Consider the following 21,641-nt stretch of genomic DNA (forward strand, 5'->3'; position numbering starts at 1 on the left):
CACATCACATACAGAGATACAGATTAAACACACAGGCCAAAGCACACCAGACACACACAGAGAAAGACACAGCACACCCAGACACAGAGAGACATGGAGAGACAGACCACATCACATACAGAGATACAGATTAAACACACAGGCCAAAGCACACCAGACAAACACAGAGAAAGACACAGCACACCCAGACACAGAGAGACATGGACAGACAGACCACATCACATACAGAGATACAGAATAAACACACAGACCAAAGCACACCAGACACACACAGAGAAAGACACAGCACACCCAGACACAGAGAGACATGGACAGACAGACCACATCACATACAGAGATACAGATTAAACACACAGGCCAAAGCACACCAGACAAACACAGAGAAAGACACAGCACACCCAGACACAGAGAGACATGGAGAGACAGACCACATCACATACAGAGATACAGATTAAACACACAGGCCAAAGCACACCAGACACACACAGAGAAAGACACAGCACACCCAGACACAGAGAGACATGGAGAGACAGACCACATCACATACAGAGATACAGATTAAACACACAGGCCAAAGCACACCAGACACACACAGAGAAAGACACAGCACACCCAGACACAGAGAGACATGGAGAGACAGACCACATCACATACAGAGACACAGATTAAACACACAGACCAAAGCACACCAGACACACACAGGAAGACACAGCACACCCAGACACAGAGACATGGACAGACAGACCACATCACATACAGAGATACAGATTAAACACACAGACCAAAGCACACCAGACAAACACAGAGAAAGACACAGCACACCCAGACACAGAGAGACATGGAGAGACAGACCACATCACATACAGAGATACAGATTAAACACACAGGCCAAAGCACACCAGACACACACAGGAAGACACAGCACACCCAGACACAGAGAGACATGGACAGACAGACCACATCACATACAGAGATACAGATTAAACACACAGACCAAAGCACACCAGACAAACACAGAGAAAGACACAGCACACCCAGACACAGAGAGACATGGACAGACAGACCACATCACATACAGAGACACAGATTAAACACACAGACCAAAGCACACCAGACACACACAGAGAAAGACACAGCACACCCAGACACAGAGAGACATGGACAGACAGACCACATCACATACAGAGATACAGATTAAACACACAGACCAAAGCACACCAGACACACACAGAGAAAGACACAGCACACCCAGACACAGAGAGACATGGACAGACAGACCACATCACATACAGAGATACAGAATAAACACACAGACCAAAGCACACCAGACAAACACAGGAAGACACAGCACACCCAGACACAGAGAGACATGGACAGACAGACGACATCACATACAGAGATACAGATTAAACACACAGACCAAAGCACACCAGACAAACACAGAGAAAGACACAGCACACCCAGACACAGAGAGACATGGACAGACAGACCACATCACATACAGAGACACAGATTAAACACACAGGCCAAAGCACACCAGACACACACAGGAAGACACAGCACACCCAGACACAGAGAGACATGGACAGACAGACGACATCACATACAGAGATACAGATTAAACACACAGACCAAAGCACACCAGACAAACACAGAGAAAGACACAGTACACCCAGACACAGAGAGACATGGACAGACAGACCACATCACATACAGAGACACAGATTAAACACACAGGCCAAAGCACACCAGACACACACAGGAAGACACAGCACACCCAGACACAGAGAGACATGGACAGACAGACCACATCACATACAGAGATACAGATTAAACACACAGACCAAAGCACACCAGACAAACACAGAGAAAGACACAGCACACCCAGACACAGAGAGACATGGACAGACAGACCACATCACATACAGAGATACAGATTAAACACACAGACCAAAGCACACCAGACAAACACAGAGAAAGACACAGCACACCCAGACACAGAGAGACATGGACAGACAGACCACATCACATACAGAGATACAGATTAAACACACAGACCAAAGGACACCAGACAAACACAGAGAAAGACACAGCACACCCAGACACAGAGAGATATGGACAGACAGCCCGCATCACATACAGAGATACAGATTAAACACACAGGCCAAAGCACACCAGACACACACAGAGAAAGACACAGCACACCCAGACACAGAGAGACATGGAGAGACAGACCACATCACATACAGAGATACAGATTAAACACACAGGCCAAAGCACACCAGACACACACAGAGAAAGACACAGCACACCCAGACACAGAGAGACATGGAGAGACAGACCACATCACATACAGAGATATAGATTAAACACACAGGCCAAAGCACACCAGACAAACACAGAGAAAGACACAGCACACCCAGACACAGAGAGACATGGAGAGACAGACCACATCACATACAGAGATACAGAATAAACACACAGACCAAAGCACACCAGACACACACAGAGAAAGACACAGCACACCCAGACACAGAGAGACATGGACAGACAGACCACATCACATACAGAGATACAGAATAAACACACAGACCAAAGCACACCAGACACACACAGAGAAAGACACAGCACACTACACTCGGACACAAAGACCACACACCACAATGGTAAGGGCTGGAAAAAAATGTTTTAGAAGATGAGAAAAACTCCATTTCACCTTGATCAATGTTCTTTTTGCTTTTTTTTACCATTTTCACTGATTTTTCCTATTTTTCTTAGTTTGCTCATCTTTTTCATTTTCTCGTGTTTTGATTTTGCTTATTTAACTTTTTTACACTTTTGCCTTTATTCTCCCTTCCCCTCTGCCCTCCACCTCCTCATTCTCTCTGTTCTCTTTGCCCATTCTCCTCCCCTACCTCACCCCTTGTTTTCCCCTGGAGGGCAACAGCTGGGATCTCTTTCCCTGGACCAGGGACCTGGCAGCAGCAGGCTGACGCCTGAGGGTAGCAGGCTCTTCCCAGCTTGTGGAGCGCGCGGTGGCAGTTCCTGTGCCCCAGTTCTGCTACAGAGTAAGCAGCTCCCCCCCCCCCCCCCAGGCCCACCACAGCAGAGGCAGCTCCCTCCTCCTCCCCCCCCCCCCCAGGCCCACCACAGCAGAGGCAGCTCCCTCCCCCCCCCCCCCCAGCCCCACCACAAGCAGAAGCAGCTCCCTCCCCCCCCCCATGCCCACCACAGCAGAGGCAGGCTCCCTCCCCCCCCCCCAGGCCCACCACAGCAGAAGCAGCTCCCTCCCCCTCCCCCCCCCAGGCCCACCACAGCAGAGGCAGCTCCCTCCCCCCCCCAGGCCCACCACAGCAGAAGCAGCTCCCTCCCCCCCCCCCCAGGCCCACCACAGCAGAGGCAGCTCCCTCCCCCCCCCCCCAGGCCCACCACAGCAGAAGCAGCTCCCTCCCCCTCCCCCCCCAGGCCCACCACAGCAGAGGCAGCTCCCTCCCCCCCCCCCAGGCCCACCACAGCAGAAGCAGCTCCCTCCCCCCTCTCCCCCCCCCAGGCCCATCACAGCAGAAGCAGCTCCCTCCCCCCTCTCCCCCCCCAGGCCCCATCACAGCAGAGGCAGCTCCCTCCCCCCCCCCCCAGGCCCACCACAGCAGAGGCAGCTCCCTCCCTCCCCCCCCCAGGCCCACCACAGCAGAGGCAGCTCCCTCCCCCCCCCCCCCAGGCCACCACAGCAGAAGCAGCTCCCTCCCCCCTCTCCCCCCCCCAGGCCCATCACAGCAGAAGCAGCTCCCTCCCCCTCCCCCCCCAGGCCCACCACAGCAGAGGCAGCTCCCTCCCCCCCCCAGGGCCCACCACAGCAGAAGCAGCTCCCTCCCCCTCCCCCCCCCAGGCCCACCACAGCAGAGGCAGCTCCCCCCCCCCTCCCCCCCCCCCCCAGGCCCACCACAGCAGAAGCAGCTCCGCTCCATGGCCCCACTGAAAGAGACGCATGGCAAAGCCCCCTCCTTCGTGAGCTTGCAGTGCCACCAGCATAATCATTTCTGTTTTCTTCTTTGATCGTTCAAGCCCCCAAGCTTGCTCACCCTTGGCCTCCTAACTTGTTTTTTCTCCACAATCTTTCATTTGTGCTTTGAGAGTGAGGGCCTAAATCAATCTGCTTCCATCTGCTATCCCCCAGTGCTTTAAATACCTGCCTACGTATGATCTAAATCGCTCACCAAAGATCCTTCTACTACAGCAGGGGTGGGGAACCTATGGCTCGCCAGCCAGATGTGGCTCTTTTGATGGCTGCATCTGGCTCGCAGACAAATCTACCTTATAAATGGGCTCTGACCGACGGCCCACAAATGCGCAGTAGAGAGCAGCTCTTCCGCGCATGCGCGGGCGAGCACGTCGGTCAGAGCAGAGCGTGCCTGAAAAAAAAAATGGCGCTGGGAGGAGCAGTAGCGGCGGTGAGGGGCGGCAGCGAGAAGCAGTAGCGGCAGCGGCGGTGCGCACGAGGGAGAGACTCCCCCCCCCCGAGATCTTCCTTCTGCGCCATCCGAGGGAAGGTGTTGTGGATGAGCTGAAAGGGGAGGGGATTGAGAGAGGGGGAATGACTGAGGGGAGGGGGAGGGAGGAGAGAGTGACTGAGGGGGGAAGGAGGAGAGAGTGACTGAGGGGGGAGGGAGGAGAGAGTGACTGCGGGGAGGGGGGAGTGACTGAGGGGAGGGGGGAGGGAGGAGAGAGTGAGGGGAAGGGGGGAGGTGAGAGGGAGTGGGAGTGGGAGGGAGACTAGAGGGGGGAGGTGAGAGGGAGTGGGAAGGAAACTAGAGTGGGGAGAATAGAGGTGGGAGGGAGAATGAGGGGAGGGTGTGGGAAGGAGAATGAGTGGGAAGGAAATGGACCGAAATGCATAACGTACACGGGTCGTTGTGAGGTCAGGAAGTAAAGCAGACTACAGAGCCATCAACAAAACCATGCAGCACCAGAAGTCACATTAATGGTAAGAAGTACTTTATTCATCATTGGTTAGCAACAGCATAACAACCTTATTAAAAAGAATTCAGAGACTTATTGTACTTTAAAAGGGTTGGTCTTACATAAAATGCACACCTTTACTTGTATTTAGTTTTTAACATATTGTATGGCTCTCAGGGAATTACATTTTAAAATAAGTGGCGTTCATGGCTCTCAGCCAAAAAGGTTCCCGACCCCTGTACTACAGTCTGGCCTTTGGTACTGAACTCTCTTGCAATTTCCTGGTAATGTTATTGGTGAGTCTACTGCTACTCGCTGTGCAAAGTCATTCCTTTGATTACACTCGCACTAATCGTGGAAAGATGCACCCTTCCAACTTCTGAAAACCCCTGAAACCAACAAGGAAAGGATAGTTGCAGGTCATCTGATACACTTTTGGTATTGGAAAAATCAACCTATCTAAGCAGAAAGAAATATCCAAATTATGAACCTGACTAGAACCCAAATATAAGTTCTAGGGCCAAAGAGTTAAGGAAACGTGGAGGAGTAAATGGTCCAGCAAGATGGGAAATTCAACCGGAATCCATTTTCTACTTATTGGTTTCTTGCCTTTTGTTTATTGATGTTAACCCCCATCCCCTCCAGCGTGGCCATAAAAGGATGTATAGGTTCTATGGGGAAGGAAGAATGTTCTATGGGGAAGGAAGAATGTTCTATGGGGAAGGAAGCCAGGCTGGCTCTCCACTTCCCTTCCTTCCCGGGGTACAGTTTCGATAGACTTGGGGATGAAAGGAGTCCTCTCGGTTCCCAGTGCGACTCTCGGTTCCCAGTGCGACTCTCGGTTCCCAGTGCGACTCGGTTCCCAGTGCGGGGTGACCGGAATCCCCCGGGCTAGGGAAATGCTGTGAGCTGTGCCAGAAAGCCAAAGGAGTCACTGTGTCAGTGTCCAGTTACATCTTTACTGCTGAAAACTGGCACAATCCTGGTCAATCTGTGCAGGACTGGCTTATATCAGGGCAAGAGGGGGCACCCACTCCTCTTGGATTAAGGTAACGTGGAGCTCGCAGATCCCTGGGCAGGGTCCTTAGGATGTCTATGACACAGAGAGTAAATCCCCTCTCTCTCTCCCCGGGGTGGGGATCACCGGATGGGCGTCCCCAGGGATGTTATTTCCTTTACACACGATCGGCAGCTCTTCAGGACCTCCTTGATCTTACACAGTCCCTTTAGTACTCTCCCTGCATCCCTGATGCACGGGGCCCTCTTTGAAGCAAGCAGTTCTCTTGCCTCTAGCAGGAAGGAAGGGGGCAGCCAAAAGCCTTCCTCCTGGATCTTCTACAGGCCCAGGTGTCCCTCCCGACCCTGGCCTGCCTTTCCTGACTCGGCCTGTAAAATTTTCCCGTGTGTGTGAGAGAGAGAGAGAGAGAGAGAGAGAGAGAGAGAGAGAGAGAGAGAGAGAGAGAGAGAGAGAGAGAGAGAGAGAGAGAGAGAGAGAGAGAGAGAGAGAGCCAAGCTATAAGGCCCTCATAGTAGTTAGGTATTTATACCTCTATAGGAGGCCCACCTTGTTACTCGAGGTGAGGTTTAGGTATTAGAGTAGGGGTTAGGGGCCACTTTGTCATTCAGAGTGAGATGTATGGCTTTGCAATTTGCAAAGCCAGGCCACATGGCCAGAAATCCCGCCCCAAACTAGCATCGCACCATGCGTTATGGTGCTTTTCGCATGCGTTAAAGGCGTTTTTCACATGCAAAAAAGCCCATAACGCGGCTTGGAAAATAACCACCTAAGCCTGCACCTAGGTTGCCGACCATTAACGGGTGCAGAAGACTGGATCAGCCATGTGGGACTGCGAGTGGCGGCAAAGAGGGACAGAGATTCGGTGCGAAACGAGCAGCGCCCAACCTGCTTGTGGCCTAGAGAAGCACACATTCGGCAGGCGCGAACGCAAATGAAGTAGGAGTCAGGGCCGAAACCACGGGTAGCACAATCGGGAGGGGGCGGCAAGGCCGGGGGTAGTGGCATGACCGGGGGGGGGGGGGGGCAGGAGCAAGGTAGGGCGCCTAATCCCCTTGCACCGGCCCTTGCACTGGACACGCTAGTGGTCTGTTCCAACAAAACATGTACTGCAGCCAAAAATATCTTCAATCCAATTAGCAACAAACTCTCCAACTGATCTTCTCTTTTACAAACTCCTGGTGTACTTCTGGTTTCAGTTCTAGTATCCCTGCAGGCGGTAGGCGCTAGGCAGAAACCCAACACTCCTAGCGGGAAAGAGTTGGCTCCTAGTAGGGACTGCGATTGCTTATCTCTTCCTCTGATGTTACTCTGGACCTCTGAGCTAGAAAGTCCCAAAAATTGCAAACACCAAAAATCTTTTCTCCTTTTCACGGGCAAGAACTGGTGGCAAAAATTCCTCCCAACAAAACTGGAACAAAACTCTTCTCCAAAAATGCTCCTGTCTTCTTCTCTGGCAAGGCAATGCTGTCCCTCCTTGTATTGCAGGCAGGAAATCCCCTTATCCTGACCTCCTCCAGGCAGGGGGGAAATTGTGCTGAAGCAGGACCAGGCTCCAAGCAAAAACAAAGACTCTTCACAAACATCTGACTCTCCCCTCTCAAAAAAACAACAAAACCTCTTCTTCCGTTCCACTCCCAAGGACACTCCCTGACAGACCAAGGGGATACTGGTCAGAAATATGCCTCTTCCCCCCCTGAAACAGGCTGTGGGGCCTAAAAAGGGAGAAAATGCCAGACCCCTCTGATATCCCAAATCAAAAGGCCACAGCACGAGCAATCCAGGCAACCTCACAGGAAGCGCCTGCAAACCATCCTTTCTTGCCTCAGCTTCGGACAGACTGGATAGTGGGGTCCGAAAGGGCCCCCTACACTCAAAGAATTTTGTGTCACAGTCAGTGAACACTAGGGGAGTGCAGTCAAAACATTTTTGCTTTATTTATCTTATTCTTTCATTTTAGCGTGCATTCACTTTTTTAGAGCACTCAGGCCACATTTTTATTTAGTGCGCACTAATTTGATTTAGCATGCACTAAAAAAAATTAGTGCACACTAATCAAAAAGAAAGAAATCAAAGAAAAGTACATCCCTAGTGAATACCGTATGGCAAATTGTAATTGTAAATGACGAAATAAACACTTTCAGACCAATATTAAAAGCCTGCTGAGCAGCTGAGATACCCAAGTAACGTTACCTGAATATCCAGCGGCTCTTTTCTGTCTCCAAGTGCTGCTGAATATATCTGCAGTTACCCGGGTAACGTTACCTGAATATCCAGGGGCTCTTTTCTGTCTCCAAGTGCTGCTGAATATATCTGCAGTTACCCGGGTAACGTTACCTGAATATCCAGGGGCTCTTTTCTGTCTCCAAGTGCTGCTGAATATATCTGCAGTTACCCGGGTAACGTTACCTGAATATCCAGGGGCTCTTTTCTGTCTCCAAGTGCTGCTGAATATATCTGCAGTTACCCGGGTAACGTTACCTGAATATCCAGGGGCTCTTTTCTGTCTCCAAGTGCTGCTGAATATATCTGCAGTTACCCGGGTAACATTACCTGAATATTTATTTATTTATTTATTTTTAATTTTTATATACCGAAGTTCTAGTAGGGACTACAAATCACTCCGGTTTACATAAAACGAAGAACTGCTCAACAGATAGCGGAGCTTTACATGGAACCGTATAACATATGGAACAGTATAACTGGTTGACAATTTAACATAGAGCTAAATAAAGTGATAATATTTTAACTGGTAATAAATAAAGAAATATAATATTATATATAAGAAGTATAACTATTTAACGTAGCAATAAATATAAATATAAGCAATGCCTAATATATATATGAAATAAAGTGAATTTTTGAGCTCAAAGATAATTGTCCAGTTGCAGATTCTTAAAAGTAGTACTTTATACAGTGTCCATAGTTAAGGGATGGGAGTCTGTCAGTCATAGTAAGATTAAGCGTCTGGGAAAGCTTGTTGGAAGAGAAAAGTTTTCAGTCTTTTTTTGAATTCTTGATAACTGGGTTCTAGTCTAAGATCTGGGAGAAGCGTGTTCCATAGGTGTGGGCCTGCTGAAGATAGCGCACGTTTGCTCAATGATGATTTTATTTGCGGAGCATGCAGTGTTCCTCTGTATGCGCTTCTGATTGGTCTGGAGGAAGTGTGCGGTTGGAGTTGAGAGCTTAATGTGATGGGGGCTAGATTGTTTGTCGCTTTGTGGATGATAGTGAGTACCTTATACAGTATCCTTTGTTTAATGGGGAGCCAATGTAAGCTCCGAAGGATTGGGGTGATATGGTCTTTTTTGTTAGTGCTAGTTAGAATTCTAGCCGCTGAATTCTGAACCATCTGTAATGGCTTGATAGTGTTGGCGGGAATACCTAGTAGCAGGGAGTTGCAGTAGTCGAGCTTGGAAAGAATGATGGATTGCAGTACTAGCCTGAAGTCGGAGAAGTGAAGGAGGGGTTTAAGTTTTTTAAGGACTTGCAGTTTGTAAAAGCAGTCCTTTGTAGTATTGTTTACGAACTTTTTTAGGTTTAGATGATTATCTAGCCATGCTCCAAGGTCTCTGACATCAGATGAGAACGAGTTGTTTGTGTTAGGTAGAGAAAGGCTGGAAGAGATTGTGCGTGGATCCTGGGAGACAATGAGCATTTCAGTTTTATTAGCATTTAATACTAAGTTAAGGCTTGAGAGTAGGTTTTTGATGGGCTGTAGGCATTCGTTCCAGTACGTGATGGTTTTTTGAAGGGATTCTGTGATCGGAAGGAGGATTTGTATGTCGTCTGCATAGAGGTAATGGGTAAGCTTAAGGTTTGAGAGTAGATGGCAGAGAGGGAGGAGGTAGATATTGAAGAGGGTGGGTGAAAGTGATGATCCTTGTGGGACTCCTTGCTCTGTCAGGATTGAGTGCGATTCTTTGTTGTTTATCCTTACTTTGTAGTATCTGTTGCTTAAGAAGGAATGGAACCATCTAAGGGCTGTGCCTTTGATCCCTATGTTGGCTAGTTGGTCTATTAGAGTAGAGTGTTTTACCGTATCAAATGCAGCGGAAAGATCCAAAAGAATGAGCAGGTAAGATTGTTTATTCTCCAGATTAACGAGGATTGTGTCAGTGAGAGATAGTAAGAGCGATTCGGTGTTTAGGCGTTTTCGGAATCCATATTGGGCTGGGGATAGAATGTTATGATCTTCCAGATAATCTGACAGTTGCTTGTTGACAATTCTTTCCATCAGTTTGGCGATAAGTGGTAAGTTTGCGATGGGTCTAAAATTAGCTGGGTCTGATGGGCAAGTGTTTGGTTTCTTTAGTAATGGTTTTAGTATTGCCAATTTTAACTGGTTAGGAACTAAACCTTGAGAAAGGGATGTGTTGATAATTTCTGCAATTGGTTTTGAGATGGTGTTTGGTATGGCGATGAGGAGATTTGTTGGTATTGGGTCAGATGGGTGGGAGGAAGGTTTGAATTTTTTGAGTGTGTTTTCAATCTCCAGTGAAGAAGTGAGCTCGAATGAATCCAGGTTTGTGGTTTGTTGCGGCAAGGATGTGAGATGGTGTGTTAGGGTAAGGCTGTTGGATGTGATTGATTGAGTAAGGTTGGTGATTTTTGTTTTGAAGTAGCTGGCTAGTTCGTTTGCTTTGTTGAGAGCTTGGTGGTCTGGGATAGTAGGAGGAGATGGTTTGGTTAAAGAGGAGACGTAGGAGAAAAGAGCTTTTGAATCGAATATAAAGTGGTGTATTTTTTTTCCGTAGAATTCTTTCTTTGTTCTAAGGATTGTATTCCTATAGTTGTTGAGGATGGATTTGTAGATGGCATGTGTTGAAGTGGTTGGGTTTTTTCTCCAGCTTTGTTCTTTTTTTCTAAGAGATTGTTTAAGGGATTTAAGTTCAGGTGTAAACCAAGGTTTCCTATTGTCTAGTGTGGGTTGTATGGTTTTGGTTGTAGTTGGGCAGATTTGATCTGCAATTTTATTGTTAATATTGATCCAAGAGGTAGTTGCAGTTGTTGCGTCTGTGAGATCAAGTTGCTTTAATGCATCCGACATCTTTTCACTGAGTATGTCTGGAGAGCATGGTTTTCTGAAGTGGATGGTGGTTTTGTTAGTGGTTTGAGGTGGTAGGTTGTTGATCTTGAGGGTGGTGTGGATAACTTTGTGGTCTGACCATGGTACTGGTGAGCAAGTTGGGTTAGTATGAATGTTAAAGGGTTCGTTAATAAAGATGAGGTCCAGAGTATGGCCTGCCTTGTGGGTAGAACTGTTGATAATTTGAGTAAAGCCCAAATGTTTGAGAGAGGAAAGAACTGTTTGGCAGTTGATGGATTGTGGAGAAGCATCTACATGTAAATTAAAGTCTCCGAGGATTATAGCAGGTTTGTCGGCGTTTATGTGTTTGGCTATAAGTTCTATCAGTAGAGAGGGATCCAATTCTAAGGTTCCTGGTGGTGCGTAGACTAAAGCTATTTGGATTTGTATAGATTTAAAGAGGGAGAATTCTAGTTTGTTGGAGGAATTGGTAAGTTGTAAGGTAATATTAAGACCTTTTTTTGTTGCAAGAAAGAGACCTCCACCTCTTTTTTTGGGTCTTGGGACGGAGAATAAGTCGTAAGATTGTATGGGCAGTAGATTTATGAGTACAGTATCTGTGTGTTTTAGCCATGTCTCTGTAATTGCACAGATAACTGGGTTGGCTTCTATGAGGTAGTCACTGAGGATGTCCATTTTTTTGGAGAGCGACTGAGCGTTGAATAGTATTAAGGTATATAAAGAGAGTCCTAGGAATTGTGTTATCGGTGAGATCATTATAGGTAATAGTCTTTGTTGTCGTGTGATGTGATGAATTGCTGGTTTTGTGTGCTTTCTGATTTTGTGCCAGATTTTAGGTATGGTGCAGAGGTGCATTATTGTGGCTCAATTGGTTGGGAACAGTGGTGTAATGTTGAAAATGGTGCAATAGGTATTGGAGACGCTGGGTGAATGGTGTCTAGGTTGGATGATTGCTGGTGAGGCTAGATGAATGCTGTCGATGTTAATTGATTGTTTGTGAGGCTGGATGATTGCTGGTGATGTTAATTGATAGCTGGTGATGCTGGGTGAATTGCTGGTGAGGCTGGATGATTGCTGGTGATGTTAATTGATAGCTGGTGATGCTGGATGAATTGCTGGTGAGGCTGGATGATTGCTGGTAATGCTGGATGATTGCTGGTGAGGCTGGATGAATGCTGGTGAAGCTGGATGAATGCTGGTGAGGCTGGATGAATGCTGTCGATGTTAATTGATTGTTTGTGAGGCTGGATGATTGCTGGTGATGTTATTTGCAAGCTTGCGGGTCTGGGTAAGTGTTGAGGAGGCAGGTATGGGTGTGAGCCCTGGAAAATGGGATCGCTGGAAGTAAGCTTAGTTGCTGTTGATGTAACGTGCGTCGGTTATAAGCCGGGGTGTGTGGCAGAGTCTTTTGGTGTAGGTGGTTTCAGTTTGTGCTCCGGTTCACACGAAGGGGCACACAAAGGGGCAGGCCCCTTTGTCGCGCTCCTTAGGCGCGCGACGCCTCGAGCGGTTTCAGCCCTTTAAAGGGCTCTGGGAAGGCGTCAGGGCTTCCGGGGAGGGCTTACCCGTTCCTGTTTCCTGCTTCCGTCCGCATTGGCGCCGCTGGGTTTTTTTATTTTTTTTTCTTTAAATTTGTGTTGCCTCGGAGGCCTCGCGAGAGGCTTGTCTCCGGTCCACCTCCCTAACAGGGTGTGGAATTAAAGCCCAGCCGGGCTGTAGCTGGTTGGCTGGCTTCTTGTTGTGGGCGGGCCTTGGCGCGATTCGCGGTTGTTTTTCTTTCTTTTCGCCGCTTTTCTGTCTCCAAGTGCTGCTGAATATATCTGCAGGTACCCGGGTAACGTTACCTGAATATCCAGGGGCTCTTTTCTGTCTCTAAGTGCTGCTGAATATATCTGCAGTTACCCGGGTAACGTTACCTGAATATCCAGGGGCTCTTTTCTGTCTCTAAGTGCTGCTGAATATATCTGCAGGTACCCGGGTAACGTTACCTGAATATCCAGGGGCTCTTTTCTGTCTCCAAGTGCTGCTGAATATATCTGCAGTTACCCGGGTAACGTTACCTGAATATCCAGGGGCTCTTTTCTGTCTCCAAGTGCTGCTGAATATATCTGCAGTTACCCGGGTAACGTTACCTGAATATTCAGGGGCTCTTTTCTGTCTCCAAGTGCTGCTGAATATATCTGCAGGTACCCGGGTAACGTTACCTGAATATCCAGCGGCTCTTTTCTGTCTCCAAGTGCTGCTGAATATATCTGCAGTTACCCGTGTAACGTTACCTGAATATCCAGGGGCTCTTTTCTGTCTCCAAGTGCTGCTGAATATATCTGCAGGTACCCGGGTAACGTTACCTGAATATCCAGGGGCTCTTTTCTGTCTCCAAGTGCTGCTGAATATATCTGCAGTTACCCGGGTAACGTTACCTGAATATCCAGCGGCTCTTTTCTGTCTCCAAGTGCTGCTGAATATATCTGCAGTTACCCGGGTAACGTTACCTGAATATCCAGGGGCTCTTTCTGTCTCCAAGTGCTGCTGAATATATCTGCAGTTACCCGGGTAACTTTACCTGAATATCCAGGGGCTCTTTTCTGTCTCCAAGTGCTGCTGAATATATCTGCAGGTACCCGGGTAACGTTACCTGAATATCCAGGGGCTCTTTTCTGTCTCCAAGTGTTGCTGAATATATCTGCAGGTACCCGGGTAACTTCAGGACAGCTATTTATCTGAGCAGAATCACTTGCATAACTTCATCCAGGCAGCGTTGATAAAGTGAAACCACATCCCGGGAAAGCACCCAGTGTCGACTTTTTTTCACACGAGTACATTTTGTACAGGTAACAATTTGTCCAGACAAAATTTAGTAAGCGAGAGGGAATTTTCAAAGATCGGGGTTTGCCTGGCTGACTCCAACCCCTTTGAACCCTGACCTCTTTTTGTGTACCATTTTCCTTTATTTCTCTTTCCCACTCCTAATGTCTCCCCTTCTCCCGGTCTCTCTTTCTCCTCTCTCTCTATTTCTCTCTCCCTTCACATTTTCTGTTCTTCCTCTCCCCCCTCTCTCTCTCCTTTTTCTACCTCCTCGCCCTTCTCTTTTCTCCTCCACTTCCTCCACGTCAGTTGCAAGGTTATTGGTTCGGAAACTATCGCTTGGTGATTTCAAAAGGAAACCGCCCTGCGCACTGCCTGCCCCCAGAGTAGCCCTGCTTCCTTTTTTATTTCCTTGTGAATCAGCATGCACGCTTTTTATCAGTGCCCACCGCTGAGGCGGGCGGTGATCCCAGGTCTGTTTTACATGGATAAACCTGTGCGAGGCACGCGGTGGAGAAAGAGAAGAAGAGCGCCCCCTCTGCCGCTGGCAGCTCTCCTCTCCCTCCTGCAGCCACGCGGTTCGCTCGTCAGCTGTGCTGGTCTGGGGCAGGAAGGAGAGAGACGCGGGGGGGGGGGGGGGAGCTGGTGGGGATGGAGGAGAGAGAAGAGGTGTTGCCACAGGGCCCGCACCATCAGAAGAGGACACCCCCCCAACATCTTCCCCTTCCCCCATGACTGCCCAAAACGTTGCTTATCCCAGCAACAGTCCCAAGCATGGGTTTACCCATGCAGCTCATTTGAAAATTGTCCTTCCTATATACTGGGTATCATTTCTGAAAGCAAACACATCAACTGTTTTGGATACGTTTAAACTTGTAAAAAGCAAGGAGGGGATGATAATGATTTTGTTGTTTAACTTTCATTTAAACTTTTTTTTTTTGGGGGGGGGGGAGTGCTCCTGATTATATGAAAAAAGTGCCAGGTCCATAGCTCAGCTGAAGTTAGAACCTGTTCAGCAGAAGGAGAGGAATGGCCAACAGGAAAAGAGGTGATATTGTCCCATACAAGCCCCTGGTGAACCCCTCTTTTGGAACACCGCATACAGTTCTGGAGACCGCACCTTGAAAGTTTATGCACCAGATGGAGTCGGTCTAGAGTGCACCTTGAAAGTTTATGCACCAGATGGAGTCGGTCTAGAGTGCGACCACTAGACTGGTCAGTGGTCTTCATGCTAGTGCTGCAGAGGATGACTTAAAGATCTAAACATGTGCACCCTAGAGAGGAAAGGGGAGATCTGACAGAGACAGCTAAATACCTCTGAGGTATCAATGTACAGGAAGCAGGTCTCTTGCAATGACCACTAGAATGGTCAGTGGTCATGCTAGTGCTGCAGAGGATGACTTAAAGATCTAAACATGTACACCCTAGAGAGGAAAGGGGAGATATGACAGAGACAGCTAAATACCTCTGAGGTATCAATGTACAGGAAGCAGGTCTCTTGCAATGACCACTAGACTGGTCAGTGGTCTTCATGCTAGTGCTACAGAGGATGAGTTAAAGATCTAAACATGTACACCCTAGAGAGGAAAGGGGAGATATGACAGAGACAGCTAAATACCTCTGAGGTATCAATGTACAGGAAGCAGGTCTCTTGCAATGACCACTAGACTGGTCAGTGGTCTTCATGCTAGTGCTGCAGAGGATGAGTTAAAGCTCTAAACATGTACACCCTAGAGAGGAAAGGGGAGATATGACAGAGACAGCTAAATACCTCTGAGGTATCAATGTAGAGGAAGCAGGTCTCTTGCAATGACCACTAGAATGGTCAGTGGTCTTCATGCTAGTGCTGCAGAGGATGACTTAAAGATCTAAACATGTACACCCTAGAGAGGAAAGGGGAGATATGACAGAGACAGCTAAATACCTCTGAGGTATCAATGTACAGGAAGCAGGTCTCTTGCAATGACCACTAGAATGGTCAGTGGTCTTCATGCTAGTGCTGCAGAGGATGACTTAAAGATCTAAACATGTACACCCTAGAGAAAAGGGGAGATATGACAGAGACAGAGACAGCAGGTCTCTTGCAATGACCACTAGAATGGTCAGTGGTCTTCATGCTAGTGCTGCAGAGGATGACTTAAAGATCTAAACATGTACAACCCTAGAGAGGAAAGGGGAGATATGACAGAGACAGAGACAGCAGGTCTCTTGCAATGACCACTAGAATGGTCAGTGGTCTTCATGCTAGTGCTGCAGAGGATGACTTAAAGATCTAAACATGTACACCCTAGAGAGGAAAGGGGAGATATGACAGAGACAGCTAAATACCTCTGAGGTATCAATGTACAGGAAGCAGGTCTCTTGCAATGACCACTAGAATGGTCAGTGGTCTTCATGCTAGTGCTGCAGAGGATGAGTTAAAGATCTAAACATGTACACCCTAGAGAGGAAAGGGGAGATCTGACAGAGACAGCTAAATACCTCTGAGGTATCAATGTAGAGGAAGCAGGTCTCTTGCAATGACCACTAGAATGGTCAGTGGTCTTCATGCTAGTGCTGCAGAGGATGAGTTAAAGATCTAAACATGTACACCCTAGAGAGGAAAGGGGAGATATGACAGAGACAGCTAAATACCTCTGAGGTATCAATGTACAGGAAGCAGGTCTCTTGCAATGACCACTAGAATGGTCAGTGGTCTTCATGCTAGTGCTGCAGAGGATGACTTAAAGATCTAAACATGTACACCCTAGAGAAAAGGGGAGATATGACAGAGACAGAGACAGCAGGTCTCTTGCAATGACCACTAGAATGGTCAGTGGTCTTCATGCTAGTGCTGCAGAGGATGACTTAAAGATCTAAACATGTACACCCTAGAGAGGAAAGGGGAGATATGACAGAGACAGAGACAGCAGGTCTCTTGCAATGACCACTAGAATGGTCAGTGGTCTTCATGCTAGTGCTGCAGAGGATGACTTAAAGATCTAAACATGTACACCCTAGAGAGGAAAGGGGAGATATGACAGAGACAGAGACAGCAGGTCTCTTGCAATGACCACTAGAATGGTCAGTGGTCTTCATGCTAGTGCTGCAGAGGATGACTTAAAGATCTAAACATGTACACCCTAGAGAGGAAAGGGGAGATATGACAGAGACAGCTAAATACCTCTGAGGTATCAATGTACAGGAAGCAGGTCTCTTGCAATGACCACTAGAATGGTCAGTGGTCTTCATGCTAGTGCTGCAGAGGATGAGTTAAAGATCTAAACATGTACACCCTAGAGAGGAAAGGGGAGATATGACAGAGACAGCTAAATACCTCTGAGGTATCAATGTAGAGGAAGCAGGTCTCTTGCAATGACCACTAGAATGGTCAGTGGTCTTCATGCTAGTGCTGCAGAGGATGAGTTAAAGATCTAAACATGTACACCCTAGAGAGGAAAGGGGAGATCTGACAGAGACAGCTAAATACCTCTGAGGTATCAATGTAGAGGAAGCAGGTCTCTTGCAATGACCACTAGAATGGTCAGTGGTCTTCATGCTAGTGCTGCAGAGGATGAGTTAAAGATCTAAACATGTACACCCTAGAGAGGAAAGGGGAGATATGACAGAGACAGCTAAATACCTCTGAGGTATCAATGTACAGGAAGCAGGTCTCTTGCAATGACCACTAGAATGGTCAGTGGTCTTCATGCTAGTGCTGCAGAGGATGACTTAAAGATCTAAACATGTACACCCTAGAGAAAAGGGGAGATATGACAGAGACAGAGACAGCAGGTCTCTTGCAATGACCACTAGAATGGTCAGTGGTCTTCATGCTAGTGCTGCAGAGGATGACTTAAAGATCTAAACATGTACACCCTAGAGAAAAGGGGAGATATGACAGAGACAGAGACAGCAGGTCTCTTGCAATGACCACTAGAATGGTCAGTGGTCTTCATGCTAGTGCTGCAGAGGATGACTTAAAGATCTAAACATGTACACCCTAGAGAGGAAAGGGGAGATATGACAGAGACAGAGACAGCAGGTCTCTTGCAATGACCACTAGAATGGTCAGTGGTCTTCATGCTAGTGCTGCAGAGGATGACTTAAAGATCTAAACATGTACACCCTAGAGAGGAAAGGGGAGATATGACAGAGACAGCTAAATACCTCTGAGGTATCAATGTACAGGAAGCAGGTCTCTTGCAATGACCACTAGAATGGTCAGTGGTCTTCATGCTAGTGCTGCAGAGGATGAGTTAAAGATCTAAACATGTACACCCTAGAGAGGAAAGGGGAGATATGACAGAGACAGCTAAATACCTCTGAGGTATCAATGTACAGGAAGCAGGTCTCTTGCAATGACCACTAGACTGGTCAGTGGTCTTCATGCTAGTGCTGCAGAGGATGAGTTAAAGATCTAAACATGTACACCCTAGAGAGGAAAGGGGAGATCTGACAGAGACAGCTAAATACCTCTGAGGTATCAATGTACAGGAAGCAGGTCTCTTGCAATGACCACTAGACTGGTCAGTGGTCTTCATGCTAGTGCTGCAGAGGATGACTTAAAGATCTAAACATGTACACCCTAGAGAGGAAAGGGGAGATCTGACAGAGACAGCTAAATACCTCTGAGGTATCAATGTACAGGAAGCAGGTCTCTTGCAATAGAAAGGAGATTCTGGGACAGAGTCATGGGTGAATGAGGCGTAATCTTTCCAGAAAGGGTGGTGGATGCATGGAACAGGTTGGAAGAGACGAGGATAGTGTAGGAGAGCACAGGACAAGCACAAGAGATCTCTTAGGAAGTGCTAGGGATTGTAGAGCTGAGCAATTGTGGCCGTGTGGTCTTTTTCTGCCGTTGTGTTTCTCTGTTTCTAAATGGAAGTTAAACAGCAAAACCTGCAGTCACTGGCTACAGTTTCACGAGAGTTACCCATGGAGCCACAGGTACTGTCCGACCTGCATCCCACCTCGCCTCTTCCCTTTCCCAGATATGCGATCGCTGACAGGAAAGGAGAAAACTGAAGAGAAGAAGCAGCTGTTTGATACTGAGGAGCTGCCTAAGCCACCGCAGCACCCATGGATCTGGCACCTATGCATGAAACAGCGGAACGGCTGTTTGATTTTTTTTTTTTTTTTTTTTAATCTGTAAATTGAGAATTTATAGTTGCTGCTAACACCTTCATGTACTTTTCTGATATGTCCTTCAGCTCCAGTGACACATTCATTTTACTTATAGACTCACTATCCTTCATTAAACAGTATATATTACCCTGAAATGCTAATTAGTTTGCAGCTGCAGTTTTTTTGCAATTTGAATGCAGCAAAACTGCTCATTTAACATCTTCACAACATCCAAACAGCAAAACAAGAATCTGCTTCAAAAAAAGTAGCCACCTGCCAGCTCTCCACGTCAAGAAAAGTCAATGCATGTGTAGGAAGATGATAAAAAATAGAGAGAGGCGTATGAAAGAGGGCAAACAACAACAAGAGAGACAAATTACCTTATTCTGTCATCTTCTCTCTTTTGTACCACTTCATCACGGTACAGAACCTCCAAAACCTTCTCCTTTTCCAGTTCCTTCAGGAAGCCTAAACTGAATTCTTGGGTCATCTCCTCGGCTTGAAATGCATCCCAGCTCCTTGCGCGGCCCCAGGTGTTACAGCGGACTTTATCGGCCTTTCTGCTGCAGTTTCTACCGCGCCGTGAGCATGGTGGGCGCGGGAGCAAGAAGGTAAATCTCCTCGCAGGCCAGGGGTCTCCTACCGCCGCCTCCCCGTCATCTGAGCACTGCACTCCGGGGCAATTCCGCAGGCTTTCCGGCAAACGGGACTCCAAGCTCCTTTGCTGTAGATTCTGCTTCGTGAGCCGGAGAAGAAAGCGTCCCAGGTGGCTTTCTTTTAGTGATTATAAGTTGAAATGCGAAAAGAAGAGAAAAAAAAACAAAAAACGGATGAAGAAAAAGAGTTGGGGTCTTTTTTTGACTTCTCCCTTCTGGAATTTTGTGATGAAAGTGTCACCTCCTTTTCCTACTTCGGGACCTAGAAGAAAAGAAGGAGAGATTATTTCTTGCTCTCATCTCGGGCTGGCTTAGCTCCACCAGTGTTGTCATGCTGCATTCACTGGCGTTATTGAATAATAGAGGGCTGAGGGTCCATGGCCAAGTAAGCCAAGTAATCACAGATTCCATCAGCGCCCACCTGATGTCTTAATGACTTGGACCGAACACTCTTTGCCGTGCGCTGATAAACATAAAAAGAAAAGTGAAAGTTAAAGATGATTAACACTGCCGGGGACTTGGGGGGGGGGGGGGGGGGGGAAACATTTTGAGAAAAGGGTCGCTGTCAGGTCTTAACAAACTTTAAAAAAAAAAAATGTTACCAAGCTTTACCAAAAGAAGGGAGAACCTGAGCCAGTCACTTTCCATGCATTATTTAATCATCCTTGATAGCAAACCGTGCTGCCTCGTGAATCATGTCTATCGCCTGGCTGGCGGGCAGAGATAAAAGGGTTTTTGCACAATGTCACGCCGCTATCGGCCGACTGTAGTTTCAAGAAAAATGAAGGAGAAAAGCAAGAGAGTTTCGATTTACGGCGCCGGACAATGGGCAGAGTCTCCGCAGCGCACCATTGTGATTTATGTGAGGGGATGTTCACGTGAAACGCAAGCTATACTACAAGGGGTAGAAATGAACCCCTGTACCAGCACTGACGAAGCATGGGGGTTTTTTTTCCTACAGATAATTCAGTTGTCAGTTATGGTAAATATCATTAAAAATCCCCTTTCTTCTGGCAAGGCCCCACTGCCTGATGTGGGGAATCTTGTGCAAAACTCACCCCATGACTGATCAGGCCGGCTCTAGTCTGTAAATAAATTTACTTCTGCGTGCGCGAGGGGAAAAGAGGCTGACACTTTACGAAGGGAAAAGAACGAGCCATCCATTTCTTTCCTGAAGTGAGGCCTAGTTGCTTGAGGATTTCGAAAGTTGCTTTTATGGGCCCAACTCCCACTTCCACAACTATAACTAAATCAGGGCACTGCTGTGCCGCTCCTCCTTAACTTAGGTGACGGGGTTGCACAATTTTGCCGCCTTAAAAAGCATTTCTGCTCCTTACAGGGACTGCAGCAGTGGCTTCGGCTGGTCTGAGTGCCCTTAGTGTGCCTCAGAGGTCTCAACCAGACCCTGCCTCTGCCGTGAGGTCAGTGCGGCGCAGATGTGTTAGGCAGATGTGAATAAAACGGGGGTGGGGGGGGGGGGAGGACGATTGAGGAGCAGTTCTGAGGGGCGAAACCATCTCCCCACAGAGTGGTGGTGCCAGCGGGGGGGCCTTATCCCTCCGCAGGGAAAAGTGCCTGCGGAAACGGAGGCGTGGGCTGGGATCTAGGGATGAGGGTGCGCCAGGCCTTACTGGGAGGAAGGACAGAGGAGTACAAGAGGGTGAAGTCCTGGGATTCCAAGTGTGTTCTGAGAGGAAGTGTTTTATGAAAAAACTCCAAGTCTGAGGAGTCAAAGGAAGAGGGAAATTCTTCAGAGTCTACAAAAGAAGCAGCCTGCCCTGGAAATGTCCACAGAGTTGCCGACTCATCAAATAGATCAGCCAGAGGCTCAACGAAGAGAAAGAAGTGAGAGAGAGCAGAGAAGATCTATTTATCCGAAAGATACTGGAAGGGCCCGGGGAGGAAGGGTGCATTCCCCTAAGAGCTTACCTGTTTGAGAAAGGTGTGGAAAGAGATTTGTTTTCTACGCAGTGCTCAGTACCGTAACTTTGAGTTACGGTACTGAGCACTGTCCCTGGTGTTTCCAGAGTCTGGGATTTTGTTTTCCTGCCTG

General features: G+C 47.7%; 1 protein-coding gene across 3 annotated transcripts in view; it reads right to left on the reverse strand.

Annotated features, from left to right (window-relative positions):
• Positions 1-21,641, reverse strand: part of SYTL3 (synaptotagmin like 3) — a 174,487-nt gene that overhangs the window by 144,368 nt on the left and 8,478 nt on the right. For all 3 annotated transcript variants that reach the window (XM_029596641.1, XM_029596640.1, XM_029596639.1), the window contains exon 2: positions 19,313-19,850. In XM_029596641.1, the coding sequence (XP_029452501.1) occupies positions 19,313-19,422 (110 nt within the window). In that variant the 5' untranslated portion in view covers positions 19,423-19,850. The remainder of the gene's footprint in view (positions 1-19,312; positions 19,851-21,641) is intronic.

This window comes from Rhinatrema bivittatum, chromosome 3 (assembly GCF_901001135.1).
Source record: "Rhinatrema bivittatum chromosome 3, aRhiBiv1.1, whole genome shotgun sequence".
Lineage (NCBI taxonomy): Eukaryota > Metazoa > Chordata > Amphibia > Gymnophiona > Rhinatrematidae > Rhinatrema > Rhinatrema bivittatum.